The sequence below is a fragment of the Piliocolobus tephrosceles genome, chromosome 7 (genome assembly GCF_002776525.5).
Source record: "Piliocolobus tephrosceles isolate RC106 chromosome 7, ASM277652v3, whole genome shotgun sequence".
Lineage (NCBI taxonomy): Eukaryota > Metazoa > Chordata > Mammalia > Primates > Cercopithecidae > Piliocolobus > Piliocolobus tephrosceles.
In genome coordinates, this window is record NC_045440.1 from 67,889,536 (window position 1) to 67,907,515 (window position 17,980).

General features: G+C 38.9%; 1 protein-coding gene across 1 annotated transcript in view; it reads left to right on the forward strand.

Moving 5' to 3' along the window:
* The first annotated feature begins 1,350 nt into the window (after positions 1 to 1,350).
* Positions 1,351 to 17,980, forward strand: part of MCMDC2 (minichromosome maintenance domain containing 2) — a 61,891-nt gene continuing 45,261 nt past the window's right edge. Inside the window, exons 1-9 of the mRNA XM_023222415.1 lie at positions 1,351 to 1,436; positions 4,654 to 4,846; positions 4,938 to 5,068; positions 5,143 to 5,202; positions 7,917 to 8,112; positions 9,149 to 9,271; positions 9,390 to 9,494; positions 11,392 to 11,517; positions 14,334 to 14,571. Coding sequence (XP_023078183.1) covers positions 4,753 to 4,846; positions 4,938 to 5,068; positions 5,143 to 5,202; positions 7,917 to 8,112; positions 9,149 to 9,271; positions 9,390 to 9,494; positions 11,392 to 11,517; positions 14,334 to 14,571 — 1,073 coding nt within the window. The 5' untranslated portion in view covers positions 1,351 to 1,436; positions 4,654 to 4,752. The remainder of the gene's footprint in view (positions 1,437 to 4,653; positions 4,847 to 4,937; positions 5,069 to 5,142; positions 5,203 to 7,916; positions 8,113 to 9,148; positions 9,272 to 9,389; positions 9,495 to 11,391; positions 11,518 to 14,333; positions 14,572 to 17,980) is intronic.

Consider the following 17,980-nt stretch of genomic DNA (forward strand, 5'->3'; position numbering starts at 1 on the left):
ATTTTTAGTAGAGATGGGGTTTCACCATGTTGTCCAGGCTGGTGTCCAACTCCCGACTTCAAGTGATCCACCCACCTTGGCCTCCCAAAGTGCTGGGATTATAGGCGTGAGCCACCGCACCTGGCCAACTTCAGTAATATTTAAGTACTGTACAATTCATCGATTTAAAATATACAGTTAACTGGCTTTCAGTAGATTCAGAGTTGTGCAACTATCACCGCAATCAATTTTAGATCATTTCCATCACTTCTAAAAAAAAAAAACCTGTGTGAATTCATGAACAACAAAAAAAATACGGCACACACACAATGGAATATTATTCAGCCTTAAAAAGGAAGGAAACTCTAACATGCTACAACATGGATGAAACTGGAAGAAGTTCGGCAAAGTGAAATAAGCCCGTCACAAATGGACAAATACTGTATGATTCTATTTACATAAGGTACCCGGAGTAGCCGAATTCAAGGAGGCAAAGAATGATGGTTACCAGGGGATGAGGAAGAGAAGAATGGGGAGTTATTTAATGTATATGGAGTTTCAGTTTGGGAAAATGAAAACGGTTCTACAGATAGTGGTGATGAGTGCACAGTGTGAACGTAGGTAGTGTAACTGTACACTTTAGGATGGTTAAAATTGTATATTTTACCACAATTTAAAAAGAACAAGAAATCCCATAGGCATTAGCAATCATTCTGCATTCTCAACCAATCTCTGGGCAACCACAAATTTGCTTTCTGTCTTTATAGATTCGCCTATTCTGGACATTTCATATAAACGAAATTACACAACATATGGCCTTTGGTATCTGGCTTCTTCCACTTTACATAGTGTTTGCCAGGTTCATCCATGTTGCAGCATGTATTAGTGTCTCATCCGGTTTTATGGCCAAAACCATTCCATTGTATGGCTACACCACAGTTATCCATTGATCAGTGATGGGCATTCATGTTTCCACTTTGGGGCTACTATGAATAATACTATGAACATTCGTGTAGAAGTTTCTGTGTGAACGTATGTTTTCAATTATCTTGGGTGTATTTATAAATACCTAGGAGTGGAACTGCTGGATCATAGGGTAACTTTATGTTGAGTCCTTTGAGGGAATACTGGAATGTCTTCCAAAGTGACTAGACATTTTGCATTCCCTGAAGCTGGGTTTTGAATTTTTTAAACATCAACACCTTTGGCCTGAGATAACAAAAACCAGACGTACCCCTATCTTTTCTTTGCTTCGCTGGGAGGGAGTAAGAGTGAAGAAATTAAAACGTAGGGAAAGAAGCCCGGCTAGTCCCCCTGCTGACCGGAGGGCGCGGGCGGTCCCGGCAAGCCCTGCGCAAGCGGCCCACAGCTGGTATATGCGCGCATGCGCGCTAGGGCTCCGCTCCGCCCACGCTGCAGGCGGCGAGCAACGGCTGCCGCGCTCGGTGGGAGTCAAGGTGGGTGCAAAGCACTACAGCGCTGGGGTCCCCCTAACTCGAGGTCGCCGCTGTCACTGGGAGGGGTCCTCATGAGTCTGGACTCGCTTTCATCCGCTTTGGTGAAGTGTTTTCCTGCCATCTTCCCCTCACCAGTTCATCCTGGTGCTGACAGGGCACGGAGAGAAGACAGAATCCGCGTGCAGCAACACTCGGTGTTCGTTAGACTAAGGGAAGACAGGGAATTAGAATTTTATCCCTGTTCCCTCACTTAACGCTTTTCCACAGGGTTCTATGTCTTTTCCCGACTTAATCTGCTTCCGTGAAAACGCGTCCACTCCCCAGGGCCTCCGCTTTACGCAGTGACACCTAGACTTAGCTCTAACTCTTTTGATGCCACCGAACGCCAGGCCGTGATTTGTGGCCCGCTCCTGCTTACATCTATCAGGGAATCCCAAGGGTCCTCAAAGTCAGAATATCTCAAGGGAACTTTTCTTCATGTCCTTACGCTTCTCCTTGGGCTCCGTATTTCTATTAGAGCAGCAGCATCCACCCACACACATATTAAAACCCCACAGCTTTCGATTACTCTTCTCTGTATTGTAGACTGATCACCAGGTCCAGTGTGCAATCTTTAAAATTCTGGAATCGATCTCCCCCATTTCATTTCGTTCCTAATGCCGTGGATCAGGTCATCTACCTTGTAGGAATATATCCCAATAGGTAGAAACTGATTATCAGCTCTCCAGCTATTCCAACCTACTTTCCACATTGGCAGCAGGCACAAGTTTCCAAAATAAAAATCTGACTATGGGCTAGGCCTAGTGGCTCATTACCTGTAATCCCATCACTTTAGGAGGACGAGACAGCTACTCAAGAGTTGGAGACCAGCCTGGGCAACATAGTAAGACCCCATCTCTGTAACAAAATTAAAAATTATCTGGATGTGGTGGCACGTGCCTGTAGTCCCAGGCAGAGAAGGGAGGATAGCTTGAGCCCGGTAGGTAAAGGCTGCGGCAAGCTGAGATCACACCACTGCACTCCATCCTGGGCAACATAGTGAGACCCTGTCACACATAAAAGAAATCTGACTATAATACTCCCTACCCTTAAAAAAAACTTTGATGGCTTCTCTTTGCCCGTATAATCTTCAAAAGTGTGCATAATCTGGCCTCACCCAACCATTTAATTACCAATAGTCTCCCTTCATTCCACCCCAGAAACCTAATCTTCTAGTGCAGCAAAGATGTGATGTTCTGAACATAACACACATTTTGAGATCATTGTACTTATGGCCACAGAGAAATAAACGCTAAAGTTTCACTTCTATGTTGTAGTGAAAAAGACAGTCTCAATTAATTTTCTTTGGAAAGTAGCCTGAACTCCACGTAATGGGTGTGTGGATCCAGTAGTGTAAAACTGATAATGGGGGTGGGAGGTGACCTCTATCTCTGGAACTCTTTCTCTTCACCTCTCCTCCAATTAGTGAAATAGTCATCTATCAAATGTCACCTTAAAGTAGAATTTATAGCTGCTTGTCTAGGACCCCACCGTCTTCAATGAAAATGTCTTAAAATAAGAGAAAATGTTATGACCCATATACAAGGATGACCCCAAATTTTGTGAAATATTTCATGTATGTTGTTCCTTTCATGCTACCTGGTATATTCATATTTCTATTACAGCACTTAAATTGTCATGTAACTGTTTACATATATGTCGTCTCTCACTGAACTCTTTCTGAAGGATAGGGACCACGTTTTACTCATCTTAGTATTCTTAGTGCCTAGGACAATCTAGTATTCAACCTATAGTAGGTGCCAAATAAATATTTGGTAATGAGGCCGGGTGTGGTGGCTCACACCTGTAATCCCAGCACTTTGGGAGGCCAAGGCGGGCAGATCACTTGAGGTCAGGAGTTCGAGACCAACCTGGCCAAGATGGTGAAACCCCCGTCTCCACTAAAAATACAAAAATTAGCTGGGCCGGGTGACACGTGCCTGTAATTCCAGCCACTTGTGAGATTGAAGCAGGAGAATCGTTTGAACCCAGGGGGTGATGATTGGAGTGAGCCAACATAGTGCCACTGCACTCCAGCCGGGCGACAGAGTGAGACTCCATCTCACAAAAACAGACAAACCAAAAAAAACTGGTAATGAGTGAATAATGTATTAGTCATTATTACTGATTTCTCTATCTCTGCCTAGCAACTTCTTGAAAGGCAGGATCCAATCTTAATCATTTTATTTTGAGCACCTATTAATCATTTTATTTCTAGCACCTGTTACAACTACTGACCTATATTGTTTCCAGTTAGTATTTGCTGTCTTTCAATGAATTTCACGTATTCCGTTCTTTACTCATTACTGTGGTTTAATGTTTTATGTTGGTTACTAACATAAGATTTAAAATTGGAGGGGCTTTCATCATCTGATACAACACTTTCGTTTCCTGCGGATAAAGATACTGAGCCAAGAGAGGTCAGATGATTTCCCCATAGCAATCAGGAAATGCTGGATCTAGAACCAAGTTCTCAGGTTTCCCAGGTTAATACTCATTCTACTATATTTTGTTACTTAGATTGAATTTATAAAACAACTTTTACCAGTTTCATTTTTTAAACAACACCTGCAAAGGACCCTCATCATCAGATATTGTTTATCTCAAACATTTTTGGGAGCACCTCTGTTAAGAGACATTTGAGGTTCCTGTTTTAAAGTTTTCAATCTTGTGAAGGATCTCATAACAATCTGGATAAAAATGTTATTTGGGCTGGGTGCAGTGGCTCACACCTGTAATCCCAGCATTTTGGGAGGCCGAGGCAGGTGGATCACGAGGTCAGGAAATCGAGACTATCCTGGCTAACACAATGAAGCCCCGTCTCTACTAAAAATACAAAAAATTAGCCAGGCGTGGTGGCACACACCTGTAGTCCCAGCTACTTGGGAGGCTAAGGCAGGAGAATCGCTTGAACCTGGGAGGCAGAGGTTGCAGTGAACTGAGATCACACCACTGCACTACAGCCTGGGCGACAGAGCGAGACTCCATCTCAAAAAAAAAAAAAAAGAAAGAAAGAAAGAAAAAAAGTTATTTGGCAAAAGAAAACAACGTTTTGTTTTTCTTTGGGTAGGAATGTTTTTAAGTTGGAAGTTTTGCCTAGTTTTAGTTCACTGTCAACTTTAATAATTTGTGAAGTCTTATTAGAGATTTTCAAAAATAAAATTAATTTTATTTCTAGGTTTTCACATCCTTTCTATGAGTTTCGCCATCTGTAGCTTTTACCAACAATTGTGGTTTAATCAATTAGAAATAGAGATGAGTCATTAACCAGGAGAAAATGTCAAATCTAAAAATGAAAGAGGCGGCCCTCATCTATCTTGACAGAAGTGGAGGCCTCCAAAAGTTTATAGATGATTGCAAGTACTACAATGGTACGTTCAGCAAAGGTGAGTAATTTTTAAAACTTTCAAATAAACTCCTACACATAGCTATCCTGACTTTTACATTTGTATATTTTCACAGATTCAAAACAAAGCTATGCTGTCTATAGATTCAAAATTTTAATAAATCCCTCTGATGTTGTTGAATTAGATGCTGAGCTTGGAAATCACATTTTACACCAACCTTTAAAAGCAGCTGAAGTTTTTCAATCAGTAAGTCAAAAAAAGAAATAATTTTGTGCCACATGGAATTTTTGGTAACTTTTCTTGTTTGTTTGAAATCACAGGTCTGTTTTATTGCTGTTAAGACTCTCTCATTAATTGGACAATTGCAGACTGAAACACAAGTAAGTTTTAGTTAAATTTAACTAAGCAATCTCAGGTACAAATTTACGTGATGACTGTAAAAAGATATTTTTATATTCATAGACTTTTTATTTAAAAGGATAGTACTTTTTTTCAGAGTTCAATAGAATATCTTACATATGCATCTTTATTTCTCATATTATCCCTTATAACATTAAACACTTTTTTTTTTTTTTGAGATGGAGTCTCGCTCTGTCGCAAGGCTGGAGTGCAGTGGTGCAATCTTGGCTCACTGCAGCCTCTGCCTCCTGGGTTCAAACAATTCTTCTGCCTCAGCCTCCCAAGTAGCTGGGATTACAGGTGCCCGCCACCACGCTCAGCTGATATTTTTATTTTTAGTGGAGACGGGGTTTCACCATGTTGGCCAGGCTGGTCTCAAACTCCTGACCCCATGATCCGCCCACATTGGCCTCCTGAAGTGCTGGGATTACAGGTGTGAGCAACCACGCCTGGCCAACATTAAACACTTGTATAATAAAACTTTTCAAACATACCCAAAAGTAAAGGGAATAATACAGTGAACCTTCATATATCTACCACTCAACTCAGATTCAATATAATAATATTTTTTCATACCTGCATCATGAATTTTTTTTCTGAAATATTTTAAAGCAAATCCCCGGCATTCTGTTATTTTATCTCTACATACTTTAGTATCAACCTGTAAAAATTATGAACATTTTTCTTTTTTCTTTTTTTGAGAAGGAGTTTCACTCTTGTTGCCCAGGCTGGAGTGCAATGGCGCGATCTCGACTAACCACAACCTGCACCTCCCAGGTTCAAGCAATTCTCCTGCTTCAGCCTCCCAAGTAGCTGGGATTACAGGCATATGCCACCACACCTGACGAATTTTGTATTTTTAGTGGAGACAGGGTTTCTCCATGTTGGTCAGACTGGTCTCGAACTCCCAACCTCAGGTGATCCACCCGCCTTGGCCTCCCAAAGTGCTGGCATTACAGGCATGAGCCACCATGCCCGGCTGTGGACATTTTTGTTATGTAACCAGAATGTTATCACCCCTACACAAGTAACAATAATTTCTTGATATTATCTAATGTCCAGTTTACATTTAAATTTGCCCAATTGTTTCAAGAATATCTAACAGTAGGTTTGTTCCAAATCAGGACCAAAACAAGGTTCACACATTATAATTGGTTCTTACATCTCAGTAAGTCTCTTTCAGTCTAGAGCCATTTCCTCTCCCTCCCTTTTTAGACCATTACCTTTTTGAAGAAACTAATTGTCCTATGTTATATAATCTTGATTTGTCTAATTGCTTCCTTGTAGGGCTATTTATCTCATTTCCCTAACCTCATATTTCTAAAATAGAAGTTGACTATAAAAGCTTTTTAGATTCAGATTCAAATCACTTGACAAGAACACATAATAGTTAGTGTAATGTATTACATATTGTGCTATATCAGGAGGATAGAGTATCTATTGTTGCACTTTTAACAGTGTCACAATTGATTAGTGGGTTCCTGTGATGTCATTCCCTTCTCTCCATTATACAGTTTCCTGTCAACTTTCACCCAATGGTTTTAGCAGCCATTGATGTTCATTGCCTAGAATTCGTTATTTCATTAGGAGTTGCAAAATTGCAATTTTTCTAATTTTAGCATTCTTTCTGAATTAGCTGAAATTCTTCTGTAAGACTAATTTTCTCTCATCAGCTAGTTAGTTACTCTGAAATATAATTTGTACAGGAAAGGCAGGGTAAATGATTCTTTGCCTTTAATAAAGAGTAATGAGTTGAAATCTAGCAGCCTCCAATAATGACCAATTTTTGGGGGGAGTTCCTTTTTTAAATATGAGGAACTCATGAACTTTTAAATATATACAATATGTTTCAATGAGTCTCTGTCATTCCTTTTGAAGCTCATATTATCCTACCTTTTGTCATTGGGGGTCCCTTCAAGGTTGCTCCTATGTCTTTTTGACACAGGCCATTTGTTAGAAGATACCGCAAGTTCATCTGTTATATTTTCTATCCAGGCCTGAAATCAGCCATTTCCCCCAAGGAATCCTGATTCCTTTTAGTGAAAAAAGATACTTAACAAGAGATCACAATCTGGGCACTAGGCATGCTTCTTTACTACTTGGTTGACTTTTTTTTTTTTTTTTTTGAGACACAGTCTCTCTCTGTCGCCTAGGCTGGAGTGCAGTGGCACAGGCTCGGCTCACTGCAAGCTCTACCTCCCGGGTTCACACCATTCTCCTGCCTCAGCCTCCCAAGTAGCTGGGATTACAGGGGCCCGCCACCATGCCCGGCTAATTTTTTGTATTTTTAGTAGAGACGGGGTTTCACTGTGTTAGCCAGGATGGTGTCTATCTCCTGACCTCATGATCTACCAGCCTTGGCCTCCCAAAGTGCTGGGATTACAGGCGTAAGCTACCACGCCTGGCCCTGGTTGACATTGCTTTTTAAGTCTTTTCAGTGGATGGTCAGAAATTGTGTATATTTAAGGAAAAATTTAAAGTTCATAATGCTATTTTCAATTAAAATATTAGATTACAGGATTTTTACTTCTTTAATTTTATACTTGAATATCATTTCTCTAATGCTTAAAATTTTGATTCCTAAGAACATTAACATATCATTACTTGACTTACTCTATAATATACTTACTATATTGTAATACAAGTCAAATTGGATTTTCAATTTTCATTAATACCATTTTTATGTTCTTATTAGATTAATATAGTGCTGAAATTAACACATTTACCTCCCCTGCCAAGTTATGGTCTTGATCTGTGTGAATTTCCACTTGATTATACATCTCAGAGATTTTATATGATGCAAGGAATTGTGATTGCAATGACAACTGTAACCAAGTATACACAAGGTGCAAGATTTCTTTGTTCAGATGAAGCATGCCCTCTTTCAAAAGGTAAATATTAAAAAGGCAAATCAAAGCATTAAGCAATTGGCTAGGCATGGTGGCTCACACCTGTAATCCCTTCACTTTGGGAAGCTGAGGAGGATCACCTGATCTCAGCAGTTTGAGACCAGCCCAGGCAACATGGAGAAACCTCATCTCTACAAAAAATACAAAATTTAGCCCAGCATAGTGGCACATGCCTGTAGTCCCAGCTATTCAAGAGACTAAGTTGGGAGGATTGCTTGGGCCAGGGAGGTCGAGGCTTCAGTGAGCTGTGTTCATGCCACTGTACTCCAGCCTGGATGACAAAGAGAGACCCTGTCTAAAAAAATAAATAAATAAATAAATTGAACAATTTATTGTTTAATCCTAAATCATATTTACGATTAGTTATAAAATACAAAATAGAAAAAATTTGAATAAAAATTTCATATCTCCTAATGTTTATATATTTACTTTGCATAATCTTGAAATGCATTTTTTCTCCTTTTCTCTGCCACCCCCATCCTAACAAGTGCACCTATATTGCTGAAGTACTTGCTCTTCTCACACATTATTTCATGATGTTGTGAATGAAACATTTAATGTCCTCTCTCAACCCTTTGGCTTAACTTCAGTTTAGTCCTTCTCCAGGACTTCAAAATTATTCCTGCCACCTCTAACTGGGGTTGATTGACCCTCCTGTCTTCTCTTTGAACACTCTGCAAATGAATACCACAGGTGGAAATTACCTGTTTCTCACTGCCACATATAGAAATTGTGTGCTTAAGCATCCATATTGCCAGTGCCTTAGCACAGTGCCTTGCAAAAAACAGCTGTTAACTGTTAATTGAACTACCCTGAACTCAAGTGCAAAACTGAATTAATTCCATTTTGAATTAGACTAATTTTAAAGGACTGAAATAGCTACAGTCTGTTAGTGTCAGTAATGAAAGAAAAAAGAAAATGTAAAATTAAAAAATTAAAAAATAACAACAATAACAAAAGAAACAAAATAGATAGCTAAATCTGAAAGCAAATGTATCTTACCACTGTTTTCTTTCAGGATTTCAGTATATAAGAGTGCATGTGCCTGGTGCTACAGAATCTGCAACGATCAGAAATGACTTTTTGTGTAATCTATGTGCATCTTCACTTCAAGAAGACAGAAAATTTAGAGTACTTGGTGGTAATATGCATTTACATTTTGTAATTACAATTTTAAAAATAGTGTCTGATATTTCAATATGGAAATTAAATTAAATATATATTCTAATATCTAATTCTTTTTTGCTCTTTGCTTTAAGATAAACAAATAGTTGAAATAATTGCCACAAAGGCACTTCATGCTTTTCAAGGACATTCTAACAACCAGCCATTTAGGTTTCAATCTGTTACAATTTTCCTAAGAGGTAAGTGAATTCTGTTTGAACTCAAAATAAATTGCTATAAGTATGTAATTGGCTGGGCACAGGGGCTGGCTCATGCCTGTAATCCCAACACTTTGGGAGGCTGAGGTGGGAGGATCACTTGAGGCCAGGAGTTTGAGACCAGCTTAAGCAATATAGTGAGACCCCATCTCTATACAAAATGTAAAAATAAAAAATTAGCTAGATGTGGTGGCATGTGTCTGTAGTCCTAGGTACCTGGGAAGCTAAGGTGGGAGGGTGGGAGGATCGCCTAAGCCCAGGAGTTGGACGCTGCAGTGAGCCATGATGGTGCCACGGCACTCCAGTCTGGGCAACCGAGACCCTGTCTCTGAAAAAATAAAAAAAAAACTGGCCAGTGCAGGTGCAGTGGCTCAAGCCTATAATCCCAGCACTTTGAGAGGCTTAGGAGGGTTGATCACCTAAGGTCAGGAGTTCAAGACCAGCCTGGCCAACATGGTGAAACCCCATCTCTACTAAAAATACAAAAATTAGCCAGGCTTGGTGACGGACACCTGTAATCCCAGCTACTCAGGGTGCTGAGGCAGGAGAATCGCTTGAACCCGGGAAGCAGAGGCTGCAGTGAGCCATTATCGTGCCACTACACACCAGCCTGGGCAACACAGTGGGACTCCATCTCAGAAAAAAAGCCATTGACTTGTTTATGCTTATAAATTATAAATGGTACTTCTGTATCTTAAGAATCACAAGTCTTCTAATTCTTGAGTGTTTTAAAAGAGTCATATTTAGTTAATATATCAATTATTCATTCAGTCATACAACACTCACTTAAAATGATATTAGGACCTACTGTGTCCCAAGCACTGAGCTAAGTCCCAGGGTCACAGTTGTTTTAAGACAATGGGATCTCCTATTATCTTATGTGTGTGTCTTACATAAATATTGGAGTTATTTTTCAGCTCTCTGGGGCTAGAGAGAAAAGAGAAAAAAAGGAAGACCACTCTGATCACAGAGATAAGTTAACCCTTGCTCCTTCCTGTAAACCTTTCTTTCATAGATTTACAACCAACCAACTTCTAGCTGTGTCATGGAGGATCAAAATTATTCGTGTGTTTTTTAAAATAAATTTTGAACTCATGCAAAGTGTTGCCCAAACTCTAGGTATAAGAGAGGAACCTAGTATAATACAGAGGGTAGACTTTGTAGGTAGGCAAACCTAAATGTGAATTTCAGTTCTGCTTCTTACTAGTTATTTAGCTTTGTGCAAACCATGTAACCTCTCGGTTTCTTCATATATAAAATACAGATAAGAATATCTTACAGGCTGAGCATGGTGGTTTACACCTGTAATCCCAACACTTTAGGAGGCTGAGGCAGGAGGATTGCTTGAACCCTAGAATTTGAGGTTACAGTGAGCTGATTGTGCCACTGCACTACAGCCTGGGCAACAGAGCGAGACTTTGTCTCAAAAACAAACAAAAAAAGACATATTTTATAGGTTAAATAATGTTTTTACAAGTACTTACATGTATTGTAGACAGTAAAATTATTTTCCTCTCAAATAAAATGATCACTTATAAGGTCATTTTTATTAACATTCCTTTTCATTGAATGGAAAAATGTTTCATCTTATATGGAATAATTTTATTTTCTTTCGACCATGTTATAGAAGAGTGTCTAGTTGCTATATCACATGCTTCTTGAAGTTAAATTCATCATTGCAAATAAGAATCAAAATTTATCAGCAATAAAATTACATCAGTTTATATTATTAGCGTCACTTTATATGGATATTATGCTAAACAAAAATACTCCTAACTCAACTACTGAATTGTTACTAGTTCTGGATCTTTGAACCATATGTTCATGTACAAAGTTCATTTAGTGAATATGCATTTTCTTCTGTTTTTAATAATTTTAGATGAATCAGTGAATAAAATGAATATAGGAAATGAATATAAAATTATTGGAATTCCAACCTGTGTAAAAGCTTCACAAACTGCTGTCTGTATAGAAGCAAATAGCATAACTTTTTGTAATTCAAAAGGTAAGGAAAATTTTAGTATTATATATTAACAAATATTTAAATTTAAATCTATTTGTTCTGCAGATAAGTATTGTTTGCCTATGTGCTAGGCATTCTTTTAAGCACTAAGAATACAGTTGTAAACAGGACAGTCAAGGTTTCTGCTCTTAAATCATATGGCAGACAGTCAATAAACATGTAAAGTAAGCAAAAGACAATTTCAGATAATAAGTACATGAAGGAAATAAAACAGGATAATGTTGTGGAAACTTTCTAGCATGCAGGACTCCTTTCTTTGGGCTAAGCCTTATTTTAATTTTTAAAATAATTAATAATGAGAAAAATGTTTCAGGATTAGAGATTAGTCAAAGGATTTTTCTATACCACTAGCCAAGGCAATTCTGGGTTAACTGTTGTGGTCTGAGAAGGAGAGCTCAATAAAATAGCATCCTTGGCTGGGCGCTGTGGCTCACACCTGTAATCCCAGCACTTTGGGAGGCCAAGGTGGGCAGCTCATGAGGTCAGGAGTTCAAGACCAGCCTGGCCAAGATGGTGAGGACACTCCCCCCCCCCCCCCCCCCGCCCCCGTCTCTACTAAAAATACAAAAGTAGCCAGGCACGGTGGCAGGTGCCTGTAATCCCAGCTACTTGGGAGGCTGAGGCAGGAGAATCAGTTGAACCTGGGTGGCAGAGGTTGCAGTGAGGCAATATTGCACCACTGCACTCCAGCCTGGATGATAGAATGAGACTCCATCTCAAAAAAAAAAAAAAAAAAAAAACAGCATTCTTTTCCTCAACTGAATTCTGAACCAAATCAAGAAATAAGATAAAGGCAGATGAGGACCAAAATATCACCTTTATTACTGATAATTTCCTTTACCAACTCCAACATGCATTAGCATTATGTAAACAAAAGTGGAGAGCAGACCTGTTCTTTCAACTTGGCTCACAAGTATCTAAATATAGAAAAGGCTGGTTAAATCTTGAATAGGGTTGGATTTTTTTGTAATCTGTATGTTCCCTGAATGGGCTATATATTCAAAGTGATCCCCAAATGCAGAAGGACCTGAGAAACCAAAGCAGGCAGACAAGTCCAGCTTGTCATTATAGGATGGTTTTACTGGGGAACTTAAGGACAGAAGCATGATCTTGGGCAGCCGCAAGACAGGTAGATCTCCATGCTATTATCTCCAGACCCAGAAATTATATAGGGAAGGAGTACACATGCTTCAGAGGGATTGGATAGGAATTGATCTAAGGACAGGATTTACAGTAAGTATTAATTTATCAAGGTTGATTGATCTAAGGGCAGGATTTATGGTAAGTATGTGCTCTTGCTTGAGGAAAAATAGATCAACTGGCAATCTCCCAGCATTCACAGATCTGGGGTTTATCAGAAGTCAACATGGTAGATTAGCTTCCAAGATGAAGTTTCTTTTCTTTTTCTTTCTTTCTTTTTTTTTTTTTTTTTGAGACAGAGTCTTGCTCTGTTGCCCAGGCTGGGATACAGTGACGCTATCTTGGCTCACTGCAACCTCCACCTCCTGGGTTCAAGGGATTCTCCTGCCTCAGCCTCCTGAGTGGCTGGGATTACAGGTGCTCACCACCACGCCCAGCTAATTTTTGTATTTTTAGTAGAAACGGGGTTTCACCATGTTGACGAGGCTGGTCTCGAACTCCTAACCTGATCCACCCACCTCAGCCTCCCAAAGTGCTGGAATTATAGGCATGAGCCACCACGCCTGGCCCAGGATGAAGTTTCTTTAGCTTCCATATTGTGGGTAATCATCAGTAGTAATAGACACCCAAGTTGAATTTAAATGCAAGTAGATTCTAAATACTTCTACTTTCTTGAAGAGAAAAGCTTCTTAAAAGAACAAAAATGTTAAAGAAAGAAAGCACTGATGAATTATAGAGGGTTTAGTGATCTTTTAAATATTTTCTGCTAAGTGTTTTAGAATTTATTGATTTGGTAGCAGAACATGACTTTTCTGTAGATGGAGAGTGTGCTTTCTTATGCTGAACTCCAGAATGAGACATATTTAACTACCCAAATGTGGCAAGAGCTAGACTAAAGTAGGCCTCTCTTAGTCCATGGACATGGATGAGTTAGAGGAAATCATTGCTTTTTGATGGCAGCCCAGAAAGAAGGAGAATGGGACTAGGTTATACATGCACAGCTGTTCCACCCACATTACCAATTGGATAAATCACTCATTCCTTTCAGGAGGTGGAGAGTGAGAGGATGGAGAAGACCTAGAATTTTGCAGTATACTACAGTACAGTGCTTTCAAAGTAGTGGAATGTAAATCTTTCTGTTTAACAGCAACATTCAAATATTTCCCACTCTGCTTATTATTCCTCTTTGAAGGTGATACATAGAAATATAGGAGCAAACACAGCAATGCAGGCACTCCATGTACTGGTTTGCTCACATAGATCTTAAAAGGAGAAGAATGAGGGATTTGCCTGCAACCCACAGCCAATCTGTGTGGACACAAAGGGTGACTTCTTCCTTGTATTACATTCCCTGAGGTAGAAATGGTAAACTAGCATGACCTCGAATCATAATTTAATATCATTCTAAGAATTTAAAGGCCAAGCATGGTGGCTCAGGCCTGTAATCATAGCCCTTTGGGAGGCCAAAGCAGGGGAATCAGTTGAGGCCAGGGGTTCAAGACCAGCCTGGGAAACATAACAAGATCCTGTCTCTAAAAAAAAAGAATATGGTATTATTAGAACTATAATTTGATAACATTTTAGATAAAGGGAGTCAAATATCTATAATGTCTTGTTTTAAAACCCTTTCTAATATATATGTTAATATTTACTTTCAGTTCCTTCAGGAATTAGTGACAATTTCAGGTGTCTCCTCTCCTTAACTTCCAGCTCATGCTGGAAGTTTACAGCAATTCTTGCCAATATCTTTGCATCACAAATTACCCCTCCTGGGACTTACAATTTGCTCAAGCTCTGTTTGTTGATGAGTCTAGTACAGACAACTGACCGTAACAAGGAACTGGAAGATTGCCTGGATATTTTAATTTTAACAAGTGATACTCTACTCATAGACAGGTAAATACGTGACATGAATTTTTACAAATATTAATTGGTCACAGATTTGCATACATCCTTTCCATGAGCATTATTACAAGAAGAATATTTAGAATTTTTCTGAGCCAGTGTAAGTACTTAAATCAATCTTTATCAATAAAATTCAAAACCTTTGAAAGATAAATTGATAAGTGATAAGTCGAATTACTCCAATTTTCAAACTATTTCCTCACTCAGACCTTTGTAAATAATTGCATCCTTCCCAGCCTTCCTTTCCCCTTATCCCTAGCTCTGCTGTTTCTGTACTTTGTTTTGAATAATCTTCCCCCTAAGGAACAAACTAACCATTTTCTTATTTTTCTTCAATATTCCATCAATAATATTGACTCACTGCATCCAAATAAGGCTGTCAGAAGTGTCATCATTACTGTTTGGGGGGAATATCATCCTAACTTTGGAGTAAGCCTCTACTTAGCATTTTGTGGCTCCCCACTAGCAAGTACCCTTTCCTTAAAAAGTTGCTTAAATATTCACAAAGCTAGGAATAAACTCCTTATTTAGTATCTTGTATGCAGTTTCAAAGCAAAAAATAAATTTACAAAATGAATTTAAAATAGAAAAAAATAAAATTCAAATTAACAGTAATTTAATTGAACAGATTATGTTTTGCTAAAATTAAATTGCCACTGGTGATGTAAATATGGTACCAAATGCCCAGATTGTACCACTTTATTCTTCTACTGACAGAATATGAGAGTATTTGTTTCCTCACAGCCTCACCAACTCTGGGTATTATCAAACTTATATTTTTGTTATCATTATTTTTTGAGACAGGGTCTCACTCTGTCACCCAGGCTGGAATGCAGTAGCATGATCATGACTCACAACAGTGTCAACCTCCTGGGCTCAAGTGAACCTCCATCCTCAGCCTCCTGAGTAGCTGTGACTACAGGTGCACACCACTACACTGGGCTAATTTTTTAATTTTTTATATAAACAAAGTCTCCCTATGTAGCTAAGGCTGAACTCCTGGGCTCAAGCGATCCTCTCACCTCATTATAAACTTTAAAATTTTGCAATCTGGGCTGGGCGTGGTGGCTCACGCCTGTAATCCCAGCACTTTGGGAGGCCGAGGCAGGTGGATCATGAGGTCAGGAGCTCGAGACATCCTGGCTAACATGGTGAAACCCCATCTCTACTAAAAATACAAAAAACTAGCCAGGCATGGTGGCACGCACCTGTAGTCCCAGCTACTCAGGAGGCTGAGGCAGGAGAATTGCTGGAACCCAAGAGGTGGAGGTTGCAATGAGCTGAGATCACACCACTGCACTCCAGCCTGGGCGGCAGAGACTCTGTCTCAAAAAACAAACAAACAAACAAAAAATTGCCATCTGATAGGTGGAAAATTGTATTTTATTTTAATTTGCATTTATTTAATTGGAAATAATTTTGGCATCATATAAAACTTATTAAATATGTATTTTTTTCTATGAACCTCCCATTCTTGATCATTGTTTTTGTTATGTTGTTTTTATTATTGATTTGTGATGCATGTAAATTAAGGCCTTTCTCTCTTTTTCTGTTTGCCATTAATCTTTTGACATTTTTAAATGATATTTGGGGCTCTGTGAGAGATTGGTTTGTTTTTTCTTTTTAGGTAAAATTTACACACAGTGAAAGAATCAGATCTTATTATCATCATTAAAAACACTGAGTTTTAACAAATAACATACACTCCTTTAATCACCACAACAATGAGATATAGAACATTTCTATCACCCCAGAAATTTCCGTCCTTCCCTCTTCCAATCAGTTCCTATCTTCACTTGTGATTTCTGTCACCATAGATTAATTTTCCTGTTCTTGAGCTTCAGATAATGAAATCATACAGTGCATCCTCTTTTGGGTCTACTGTCTCTTACTCAATGAAATATTTTTGAAATGATCCAATTGTGTACATCAGTAGTTCATTGTTTCTGTTGATGAGTAGCATTTCATTATACAAATGTACCAAAATTTATCTGTTCTCATAGTGGAAGTCATTTGGTTTTGCATGTTTTGACTATTACTAATAAAGCTGCTGTAAACATTCTGCACAAGCCTTTTTGTGGACATGTATTTTCATTATCTTGGGTAAATACCTAGGAGTGGAATTGCTGGGTCATAAGGTAGATGTATAACTTTTTTTTTTTTTTTTGAGACGGAGTTTCACTCTTGTTGCCAAGGCTGGAGTGCAATGGCACAATCTCAGCTCACTGCAACCTCCTTCTCCCAGGTTCAAGCAATTTCCCTGTCTCAGCCTCACTAGTAGCTGGGATTACAGGCACATGCCACCACACCTGGCTAATTTTTGTATTTTCAGTAAAGATGGGTTTCATCACATTGGCCCGGCTGGTCTCGAACTCCTGACCTCAGGTAATCCAAAGCCTCCCAAAGTGCTGGGATTACAGGCATGAGCCACTGTGCCTGGCCTATAAGTTTATAAGAAACTGCTAGTTGGAAAGAAAGAAAGGAAGGAAGGAAGGAAAGGAAAGGAAAAAAGGAAGAGAAGAAAGAAAAAGAAAGAAAAGAAAAGAAAGAAAAGAAATTGCCAGTTTTCCAAAGTGGTTGTACCATTTTACATTCCTACCAACAATGTAAAGAGTTCCTCTTGTTTCCATCTTCACCAACATTTGGTGTTGTGAGCCCTTTTCATTTTAGCCATACTAGTGGAAATGAAATGATATGTCATTGTTCCAATTTGCGTTTCTGAGATGACTATTGATTTTAACTCTTTTTCATGTGCTTATTGGCCACTCATATATCTCTTTTTATGAAGTGTCTGTTTTTATAAAGTGTGTGTTTATTTTTTAGTTTAGTTGTTCTGGATGCATGTCCTTTGCCAAATATATGTATTATAAAATTTTTCTCCAGGTATAAAGCTTTTTAAAAATTGTCTAAAGGTATCTTTGATGAGCAGACTTTTTAGTTTTGATGAAATTCAATTTATTATTTACTTTTATGCTTAGTGTTTTCTGACTTCTGTTTAAGAAATCCTTGTCTGGCTGGGCGCGGTGGCTCATGTTTATAATCCCAGCACTTTGGGAGGCTGAGGTGGGTGGATCACCTGAGGTCAGGAGTTCGAGGCCAGCTGGCCAACACGGTGAAACCCTGTCTCCACTAAAAAAAAAAAAAAAAAAAAAATTAGTGGGGCATAGTGGTGCGCGCCTGTAATCTCATCTACTGGGGAGGCTGAGGCAGGAGAATCATTTGAACCCTGGAGGCGGAGGTTACAGTGAGCAGAGATTGTGCCACTGCACTCCAGCCTGGGTGACACCGTGAGACCCTGTCTCAAAAAAAAAAAAAGAAGAAATCTTTGTCTATCCCAAGGTCATGAAGAGTTTTTAAATGTTTTCTTCTAGAAACATTATAGTTTTAGTTTACTATTTAT